At 43.0% G+C, this 11,207-nt stretch overlaps 1 protein-coding gene across 1 annotated transcript; it reads left to right on the top strand.

The window, feature by feature from the left end:
- The first annotated feature begins 8,371 nt into the window (after window positions 1–8,371).
- Gjd2 (gap junction protein delta 2) lies at window positions 8,372–10,982 on the top strand. Its single transcript, XM_008841159.2, has 2 exons — window positions 8,372–8,529; window positions 9,516–10,982. Exons 1-2 carry the CDS (start codon window positions 8,459–8,461, stop codon window positions 10,408–10,410), a joined length of 966 nt encoding a protein of 321 aa, XP_008839381.1. The 5' UTR covers window positions 8,372–8,458; the 3' UTR covers window positions 10,411–10,982.
- Window positions 10,983–11,207: the final 225 nt, after the last annotated feature.

The following is an 11,207-nucleotide window of genomic DNA, read 5'->3' as shown; positions in this document are numbered from 1 at the left end:
CTGTAGTGAAATGCTTCTTCTAATCATGTAATTATTAAAATTTTTTAAAAATGATAAAAAACAATAAAAAGAAAGATACCTGAACATCTTTACTCTAGCATATAAGACCCTGGTTGAACCAATCTCCATCTGTCTTCCAAGCCTTGTCTCAAGCCTCTTTCTGCTTTGCTGAGCCACAGGAACCATGCAGTACTTTGAATGTGCTGCTGTCTCCTACTCAAGGCCTCTTCAGTGCTGTTTCTCCAGCTCAGCATGCTTCTCTTCTACCTTTTCACTGGGGTCACACTTACTGTTCCTTTAGAACTCAGCTACAGACTGTCTTTCATCACCTGACATTTTCCCACACAGTGGGCCAGCCTCTCCCTCCTCCATTATACACCATGGATTTCATATTTCAGAGACATCCCTTAATAGTTACTTATCATAGTTTAATAAAAAAAGTAAAAAAAATAGTTACTTATCACAGTTTTAAACTTACACTTTAGCTTTTGAAATTATTTGATGAATTAGCAATTGGTTAAATTGTATATGTCCCTCCCAGTGGATTTTAAGCTCCATGAGATCAGGGATCATGTTGTTCTGCTCACTATTAAATCCTCCTGGTGCATAGTCATCAAAAAACAAGTCTTCACTGAATAAACAGATGAGATAAAGGGTCAAGAATATGCATGTACAGAGATCAGGTGTTAGTATGCTGGGAGACTGTGACTACAGAAATGGATGTAGACATATAGTAGACATTCATGGATACCCACTAGTTTCTGAAAATAAGATCCAGGAATTTGAGGCATAGGAAAGAAGGTGATTAGTGAAAAGAGTGAATGCCATGCTATTTTCAGTCATCTTTCATTCATTTCTTTCATTTAGATCCCACATTATGAAAAAATTGCCCTTTTCTTTTCTTCCCTCCCCTCTGCTCCCCCCTCCTCTTTTAAGTTTTCCTTAGAAAGAAAACTGTCTTGGTTATAAAAACAACAACACAAGAGACTATGGTAAGTGCTAAAGAAGTAAGTATCTTTTCTCTACAGTGTTTCCTATTCAACCAAACAAACACAGAGTAATATGATCCAGCATGTGGTTCTCTGTTTATCCACTCTGCTACAGGGACAAAGATTACAGAAGTAAGAAAAAAAGTGACTGTTCAGCTGTTTGGTCGTCCATCTTGTATGCCAATTGTAATAATTTGATCAATAATATAAATTATATCTTGGCTATTTAAAAATGAAGTAATGCATTTGACTAAAATTTCTATCTTATAGTTAGCAGGTAGCAAAATTATAATCTTCGTAATTTAAAAATTATTTACTTATTATTTTTTATTTTATGTGTATGCATGTATTGCCTACCTGTATGTAAGTGCACCATGTCATAAAATGCAGGTGAAGGCCAGAAGACAACTTCAAATTCCCCTGGAACTGGGATTATAGGTTGTTAGTCACCATGTGGGTGCTGGGAACCAAACCCAGGTCCTCTGCCAGAGCAGTCAGTGTTCTTAACCACTGAGCCATCTCTCCAGCCCCCTCCCAAAGTATAATTTTGTTATCAGAAATAACATATTTGATTTATAATCCTACCTTAATGGAAGGCAATCTCACCTCTGCATGGGATAGAATAAATTAATTATTGACTTCATGACAGAAATAGTGACGCTGAAGAACAAAATACACAGACTGTTTTTGTGTTTTGAATAAAAGATGAAATCGGATGCAATCATTTCATTAATGCACACATGGCCCTGTAATGGAAATACAGCGGACCAGATGGCTAGGAGTGGACTGAGATTAAATGAGATGAGTGTTTTCAGTTTAGCAACTAACTACTTCCCCTGTATGGATTATATTAAGTACTTACAGAACCACATGAACACATTTTCAGAATGAAATTCTGGCTTTGTGTCCAATCGAAGCCATTCCTATCATGGAGAGAAAGCCTGCTTCAGTGGGCTAGTCAAGAGAGGCTGTGGCTCCGGAGTGAGTAATGCACATTATTACACTAGGGCTCAAATTTGACTACACATTGAAATCACTGGAAGAGTTTAATTTTTTTGTGAAAATACAAATGCATAGATTTTACTTCCAGAAATGCTGGCTTAATTGGTCTGGGGTACAGCTTAGGAGTTTTCAAAGCTCTCCAGTGATTTTAAGATACAGTAAAGTATAGGAATCATTGCACTGTGTAATTCCTATATTTCCACAAGTTGGACTCTTTTATAGATCAATAGAAGAAGCAAGTGCTTTAGTGATATCATTTGGAAAAGCTCAGACTGTCCCTTGCTCCCAAATGGCTATTCACTTCTTAAAGTATAGCATTCAGAAAACTACCTAAAAATTTTCATTTCTTCAGATGAAGGCTTTGCAACGTAAATGAGGATAATTCCTCTGTGAAGGATAAAATATTAAGTGGTTATCAGTTATTAACATCCTATGTATGTTCCTTTATTGGATTACTTCCCTTTGTGGTAATGGGGCAAGGAGCAGGAAGTAGGTGAAACAGTAGCAGAAAGCTCAGTGATCAGCGAGTTATGGATTCAAGAAAAGTTAGGTATGGGAGATTTGTGCAGTTCAGAAAAAGGGAAGAGTCCAAGGTCAGGCCAAAAGATAAATTTGGTGTGGGGTTCTTGAGGTCAGAGAACATTGAATTAGATCAAACAGGTTAAATGGAATCCATGTCCTTGACAAAGCATTGACTGGGCACACAATAAATAATAAGTGAGCAGTGGCCCTTTTCCAGTCTCATCCAGCTGCAAAAACAAGAGGCTCTCTATAATAGCCTTTGCTCTGGGTACCTGAGAGGGAGCAGAAGGCAGTTTGGTTGCCAAAAACTACAGAAACATAAAAAGCCTCTAAACTAACTAATGCCTGACTTACCTGACAAAAACAGACATTGACTAAATTTCAGGAAGTCAAGAAACAACAGAAGCCACATAGGGTTTGAGCAAAAACTCCAGATCTTAGAGATGTTTCTCTGGGGACTAGTACCAATCTCACATTATAATATTGGCCATATAGACAGCATTGGGAAGAATTCAACTCCTAGATTTAACTTCCAGCACCACACTCTGTTGTAAAAGAAGCAACACAAGCAGGGTACGTATGACAACTAAAATATATCCCCCCAGCTTATTAATGTGTCAATGGTAGGTTCTACCCACATGTATTTCCTGCAATTTCCTCATCTCTTTTATAAAGCCTGGAAACACAGCAGGAAGCCAAGCTATATCCTGCATGGCTAGGGCTCTGGCTGGACAGTGACAAAGAGACTGTGGAGAGGCAGGTACCCAGACGCCAGGAAGGCTCTTCTGCACTGTAGCTGAATAACTTCTGAATAGCTTTGACTTAAAAGAAATCTCTTCCTGCAGGTCTAATGAGCCTCCCTGGGAAGCTCCTGATGTGAATGGGAATCACGACTTGACATAAACGGGAAAGATTATGTGTCAGCAGGGCTGATTTGATTCTTAATAGAGTGTTAATTTATTTGCTGTGATTTCACACATCTGCTTCGTCCACAATGCCATATTACGTTAGTCCCTGAGATATTGCTGCACAGAGTATATTCTCTATATACAAGGTGGATGAGGACTGGGGAATTTGGACTCGTGATTTTCTTAAAGGGATACATACTTCTTTAGTCAAAGGACTAGCAGGTAGAAGATAGTAGATTTGCCCACCTGCTGGACAAAATCTGTTGGGAATAACACAGTTTGGAATTTGGGCCTATGAGACTGCAGAATAGTCTTGAAGGCAACAGACTCCTAAATCAAAGCAAGCCACCATACTACTTACAATTGATAGCTTAAACAACTTTATTCCCTTTTGGGAGACAAAATTCTATAAATTCTATAAATTTTGTCTGAGCATGTGTTTACCTAAACATTTGAGATGGGATTTAAGCATAGGGAAGGAGAAAAAGAGAGAGACATCACTTTGCAACAAAGAGTAGATTTAATTTGCCACTTAGGTTCTTCTCAGTTTCATAAGACAGGTTGGGTTTGCCCCTTCAGAAGACAATTTGATGGTTTTATTAGGAAACAGATGTATGTAGGCCACTGGGGGAAATAAAACTCAGCTAATCCTAGCTGTTAAAGACTATATGGAAAGCACTAAGAGGTATTCTCTCTTTTCCCAAGAACTTATGGTCCAGTAAAGTAGAGGTCAGTAGATGAGCTTCCATTCTTACAACATGTACAAAGGTCCTAGGAGGTTTTATTTACCAACTATTTGAAGCTACAATGTTAACAAGTTCACCTTGGAACCTGTGGTTGAAAATAAATAAGAGCACATTCAGATACACCTATATAGAAAATAACGTCATTGCTAGTAATTCTATACTCCATTTTCTCTCCTTTTCTTTTCTTTCTTTCTTTTTTTTTCTTTTTCTTTTTCTTTTTCTTTCTTTCTTTTTTTTTTTTTTGTTTGTTTGAGACAAGATCTCCTCGTAATCCCTGAAACTCACTATGTAGTCCAGGTTGGCCTTAATCTCACAGTGATCCACCTACCTCTGCCTCCTGAGGGTTGGGATAAAAGGCCTGCACCACAACATAGAATATTCAGCCCACACCCTTTGCAACATGTCTTTGCAGTTTTTCCTGCTAAATGTGGCAACGTTTTTCCTGCTTGGTTAATGGCCATTGCTATTTAAGTAAGACATAGGTTTGCAAAGCAAACAACCCAGTACTCATTTTGGCCTAGATGCTTGCTGGTGACCATGTCTCCATGATCTAAACCATGTTAAATTACCTTCTTTTCTCTAAAGGACATATTCTTCAACTGTTAAAATTATGTCAGTCTTAAGACTCCTAATAGCACTTTCTTTGTGACTTTTTTCTTTTCCACTTGTATGTTAAAGATACTGTAGAAAGCATGATGATATATAAAGTACACCCTCTGTTCCCTGAGGATTTACAGTCCAGTAAAGTAGACGTCAGGAGATTAATCATCATTCTAACATGTTCAGCTTCTATGAGATTTCACTTATCAAGCCTCTTACAGGCCAGTTTTAACATTTATGAAGAAGGAGGATGGGATTTCATGATTTCTAGGATTCATTCCCTTCCTGGCACATATGCACATAAAAGTTTCAAAATTTCAAGAAACAAGAACCCTGACTTCCATAGATTTCCATTTAGCACACCTGATCAAGGAACTCAGCGTCTGTATTTTTAATAAACATACCCAGATGGCCTACTGTATGTTAAGTTTAATTCTATGAGTTTTTTTTTTCCATTTGAAACCCTTGCTTTTAATACTGTAGAATGAACTTTCAATGAGAATTAATAGAAAGAACTTTGTGGTTTTATTTAAATGAGTATCTTCAGTCAGAGGGGGATTGAGACAGTCAGATACTAGCAAGATAAAATGCTGTCCCAATGAAACTTAGAGATGTCTAGCCACACACAGCACCTCCTAATAGTCAATGCAGCACAAGCAGGACAAACAATTAATTGAAAATGTGGTAGATGGGGTTCAAAAGATGAAGTGAAGCATAGATGTGTAAAATACCTTATGAATGGTTTCTAAAAATAAAAATCTTTAAGATTTTGGATATTTCCTGATTTTTGTAGTCCCAGTTCTTGGACTTGCTTCCTAAATATCATTATTTCTATTCCTGTTACACATTCTCTTGATAGGATTTTGACCTTTAATCATAAAAAATATTTAAAATTGAATGTAATCACATTTCAAATAGATGAATATTTTAAAAATTATTTTGTTCCATGAATGCCTCTTACTCTCTATAAGCTTAATTTCCTAAATATAGTTTAACACAAAAATTAGGATTTGATTTTTTGTTTATTGCATTATAATTACAACTAAACTTTAGTAAATGAACAAAAATAGTTGTTTTTAAAGTATGATGTGTGAGAACAAGTTTTTGTAACCTTGAGAACAAGCCTCTTAGTCCAATAGGTGCCCTATGGTATATATTCTATGTATAACTGTTTTGTGTGTTTATGTACTGGTGATGTGTGTGTGTCTTCATATACTGAATCTATAAGGCAAACTGAAGTATATTTCAAAATAATAAGCAAGGAGCTGGAGACATGGCTCAGCAGTTAGGAGCACTGGCTGTTCCTGCAGAGGACCTGGATTCAATTCCCAGCACCCATATGGCAACTAACAACTGTCTGTAACTCCAGTTCCAGGGGGTCCGACATCTTCTGACCTCCACACACATTGCACAACATGGGTGCACTTATATGCAGGTAATACACTCATACACATAAAATAATAATCAAAACATTAAAAATTAATAAACAAGTGGTTGACAATTCAGACATTGTCTAGTGCTTGAAAACTGCACTAGTATCACTATCTTTAAAGGGTTGGAAAGACCTAAATATTTTAAAAAATGAGGATTTTGTGTTGTACACTTATTTGGGCACATTTAAAGGTAGTTAAACAGATTCCCTTTGGACTTCCTCTTTCATTTTCTCTTTGTCTGAGATCCTTTACTCCAAAAATGTCTGCCAGAGGAGGAAATATAGGGTCACAAGGGAGCAAGAGGGAAACCGGGGAAAGCACATCACATTTGAGACAAGAGGGATCACCATCCCATCTGTTAGCTAACTAGAAATATGTTCTTCTGTCTCTTGTGCCTCTTCTCTACCTGTCAGCCCTGCCCTCCATCCTTACAGTCCTTTACACCCTCCACCTTTCTCCACCTTAGTGGCCCCTCTCCGCTTGCTTCTTCCAGTGAAAAGCTACTCCCTGGGCTAAAAGTGTCAGCCTCTCTGGTGCTGAAGCTCAGGTCTTATCTGTAAGCATTGCTTATGCACAAGTGCATTGTGTGTTGGCTCCAGCTGGAGCTCTGCTCTTCTCTTCTCTTCCAGTCCCAGGTCCACCAGGTACCAGATCAGTTGTTCTAGAATAAAATAAAAAAAAAAAAATCTTGATGTAGCTTATATAATGCACATATATGTTATGTACCCTGTGGGTAATTATAGCTGCATTACATTCCAAAGACTAGTAAGCAAGCCTATCACAGTTGTGCTTTTAAAGGATGAGGACTCCTTATCCATTGTGCTTTGGGTACATTTTATCAAACAAACTGACCCTTAGCTAATTATCTGCCTGGTATTTTTTTTTTTTTTTCAATTTTTCAGGAACCAATTAAGTAGTTGCTGTGGATGAAACTGACAACAAAATGTAAATTTAAAAAGCCAGTATCTGCTCACTGAGGGAAGAAAGCAAAGGCTGAATAAGGAAAGTGGGGGTGGGGTGAGATTGTGAGCTGCCGTTTCTGCCAGCTGAATACCGGGTATCTTAGATTCAGACTGAACTGGGTTGACCTGAAGAGTAGCCCTATTCTTCACTAGATACGAAAAGTAGAGTATCTGAATTTGTCTTGGGAGAAGTGAGACCTTGACCCTGACCAGCCTACTGGCTCATTGTTAGGCACCTGTTTGATTGGTACATACTTTGCACCCTTATGAGAAGAGGAGCCTGCTTGTGGGTGGCAGCCTGCAGGACCTCATCAGGTCCTCCTCACCCCAGCACCTCACCCACCGGAGCTGGGACCCTCAGCAGAGTGCTCTCACAGGCATCTAGCTGTCCTTTCCAGGGAAGATCTAAAAGCTCCCTCCCCACAATCAGCATCACCACCTAGGAAAGGAATTTCAGTGGTCTCTCCGCAAGCCCACAGCTAAAGGTAAGGGACAGATGGAGAGAAGCTCGTCTACCTACTCCCGCCCCTCCCCACTTGCCCACGCGTCTGCTCCTCCTGCGCCAGGCTGGCTGCCAGGTGAGGTTACCTGGGCGCCGGAGAAGCCCCGAGGGGCGCTGCAGTCCTTCCTTTGGAGGTCTCCGCCTCCCCGGCACGGCCGGGGACTCCGGCTCCTCTCCTCCTCGCCGCGCGGGGCCGCGGCCCCTAGGGCTCCGACGCTCGGTGACAGCGGCACGCTGCGCTCTGCTCCCCTCCGCCGACCTGGCGTGACGCAGGCGGAGACTACTTAAAGGCGGATTAGAGGCGGCGGCCGCGGATTCCCCAACCCCGCAGCCAGCTCTGCGCGCCGCAGCGCGGGAGAGCCAGGTGCCCGCTCGAGCGACTGGCGCGGGGCGGGTGCACAGACCCTCTCCCCAGACCGCAAGCTCCCAGGGGCAGCGGTGCAGAGACCGGCCTCCCGCGAGCAGCAGCTCCGCCACCTACAAGCTGCCACCCCGCCCCGCCCCTCGCCGGGCAACCGAGGGATCCGACCGGACCCCCGGACGGCGCCGGAGGTGCGGGCCACCCCGCGCCAAACGCCCCATCCGTCCTGACGCGTAGATTGCTTCCCCCACTCCCCTCTTTTAAGTACAATAAAGGGGGAGGGGGCTCGTGGATTTAAATTTTTTTGTTTGTTTGCTTCTTTAATTGGGGGGCAATTCTCTCCCAGTCGAGAGGTGCGGCCCGGGGAGGGGCCAGGAGCAGGAACGTGCCCGGTACTGCCCAGTCTTTGTCTGCTGCCTCCGGATGCACAGCGATGGGGGAATGGACCATCTTGGAGAGGCTACTGGAAGCCGCGGTGCAGCAGCACTCCACTATGATCGGGAGGTAAGGCACCAAGCCAGCCGTCAGCGGCCGGTCCGGCGGCCCTCGGGAATACCTTCTCCTGTCCATAGCGACCCCCAAGTATCCCAGCCGGTCCTCCTCATCTTCTGTCCTTCTCCCCATCTTCTGTCCAAGCAGAATGCTGCCTGCATCTGAGGGATTACCCGACGCCCAGTGACGCCCCCCTCCTCCAGCTACTCCTGACCAGCTCCCCCACACTTTCTCTATGAACACAGGGAGAGGGGTTCACTCTTTCCTCATCAGAAAAGGAGTTGTGGCCTCGGTCTTGGTTCCCCCACTTTCCAGAGTCAGCGCCAATCTCCATCCGGTTCCCTAAATAGAATCTACAAAGAAGGCAGAATTGCATTTGGACAGAGAAGGGCAAATGGGGAGATGGATTTCCTCATCACAACAGATGCATCATTCTTTAACAAGCATTTATTAAACTAGATTGCGTCCTCTGTTAAAACTTAGTGCCAGGGAGCCATGTACATAGCTGGCATTTTGTCAGTCTATGTGTTTATATATACCTGCAGCTATATATTCATATATACACATGTGGATTTGCACCCATAGCTGTTTATATAAAGAATTAAGTTCTATATGCTGAGATTAGGGCTTAGTATGCACGTAGAGCATCTCTGTATTTATCCCAGGTAAAGGATTCTGTATGCATTTGCCAGAGCAAAGGTGTGTTTAGAATTCTATATTCCACATACAGAGATGAAATCTATATATTACAAACAGACTATAACCAGTGTATGGTTGGGATCCTTGTAACATGAAATGTTCCCAGCTCACCAGCACCAAGCAGCAAAGGAAGTGACAAAATTGTTTCCCAGACTCCCAATTCAGTACCAGGCAAGAATGGATAGCTCCCCAGTTGCAGGGCTGGTAAACACTCAAAACAGGAAGGGAAGAACAGGGACTTCCCATTAGTGACTTAGCCTATGAGAGCCTCTCTCCCCCCTCCCTCTTCCTCTGCTCAGGATCCTGTTGACTGTCGTGGTGATCTTCCGGATCCTCATTGTGGCCATTGTGGGGGAGATGGTGTACGATGATGAGCAGACCATGTTTGTGTGCAACACCCTGCAGCCCGGCTGTAACCAGGCCTGCTATGACCGCGCATTTCCCATCTCCCACATACGTTACTGGGTCTTCCAGATCATAATGGTATGCACCCCCAGTCTCTGCTTCATCACCTATTCTGTACACCAGTCTGCCAAGCAGCGAGAACGGCGATACTCTACTGTCTTCCTAGCCCTCGACAGAGACCCTTCCGAGTCTATAGGAGGTCCTGGAGGAACTGGGGGTGGGGGCAGTGGTGGAGGCAAACGAGAAGATAAGAAGTTACAAAATGCCATTGTCAATGGGGTACTACAGAACACAGAGAATACCAGCAAGGAGACAGAGCCAGATTGCTTAGAGGTTAAAGAGCTGACTCCACACCCCTCAGGGCTGCGCACTGCAGCGAGATCCAAACTCCGAAGACAGGAAGGCATCTCACGCTTCTACATTATCCAAGTGGTGTTCCGAAATGCCCTGGAGATTGGGTTTCTGGTGGGTCAATACTTTCTTTATGGCTTCAGTGTCCCAGGGTTGTATGAGTGTAACCGCTACCCCTGCATCAAAGAAGTAGAATGTTATGTGTCTAGGCCTACTGAGAAGACGGTCTTTCTAGTGTTCATGTTTGCCATGAGTGGCATCTGTGTGGTGCTCAACCTGGCTGAACTTAACCATCTGGGATGGCGCAAGATCAAATTGGCAGTTCGAGGGGCCCAGGCCAAGAGGAAGTCGGTGTATGAGATCCGTAACAAAGACCTGCCCCGAGTCAGTGTTCCTAATTTTGGTAGGACTCAGTCCAGTGATTCCGCCTATGTGTAAGAAGGTAGGTTCTGGGAAGGCCTGCTGGGTGGCAAATAGCCCCAAGCCAGGTGACTGCTGGAGGGTAGGCAGCTCTGCTCTCATGTATGTGATACTCACTACCAAGATCTAGGCTACGATGGTTCAGAGAAGATCTTACATCAACAGAAAAGGTAGAACTGTCAGCACATGTTACACCATTGGTTCTACAGAGACAAGTGGGTAGAGTGATGAGATGCTGAGCTGGACTTCTTGGGGCCGTTTTCTTTAGTGGCCCTTCTTGCTCTCGACAACAGTGGACTTGCACAGCTGCCAACAGGACTTATCTCTCCTGAGTTCTGTATCCTGGTGAATGGCATGAATCAAATACTCATTGACATAAAATTTGTGACCTATCTCAACACATCCCTTTATCCTGGGATACAGGGAAAACATCCTTGAGGCTCCTTCTCCCTGTCAGCATGCTCCTTTTCCTCAAACCCAGGATAGCATGCCAGCTTCCCTCCTCCCCTGAATCTGGCCTTATATTAGACCTAACACAGTGGATCTGCAAACTAGAGGGAATAACATTGGATGTTTTTTGGAGACTGGCCAGGGCAGAGGTTTGCACTAGAGCTCTATATGACTGGCTCTTAGTCATTATGAAAACCTTAGGAATGTCTCAATATTTCCAATTTTTTAAATTCAAACTGCACTGGTGCTGTTTATTAGGGGTGGGGGATGGGTGGGGGGGGAATTGCAATATGCAACAACACTTCTGTGAGATGGTTATTGCACTGTTGGGCATGTGTTTATGAACTTTGAGATATTTCTGCCTT

This window comes from Nannospalax galili, unplaced genomic scaffold (genome assembly GCF_000622305.1).
Source record: "Nannospalax galili isolate Female #2095 unplaced genomic scaffold, S.galili_v1.0 scaffold999, whole genome shotgun sequence".
Lineage (NCBI taxonomy): Eukaryota > Metazoa > Chordata > Mammalia > Rodentia > Spalacidae > Nannospalax > Nannospalax galili.
The sequence above is the reverse complement of the archived record's forward strand: the minus strand, read 5'-3'. Positions and strand labels throughout refer to the sequence as shown.

Coding starts and splice junctions, on each gene's coding strand:
- Gjd2 (XM_008841159.2), top strand. CDS start 8,459: ATGGGGGAATGGACCATCTTGGAGAGGCTACTGGAAGCCGCGGTGCAG. Junction 8,530..9,515: donor CACTCCACTATGATCGGGAG/GTAAGGCACCAA, acceptor TCCTCTGCTCAG/GATCCTGTTGACTGTCGTGG.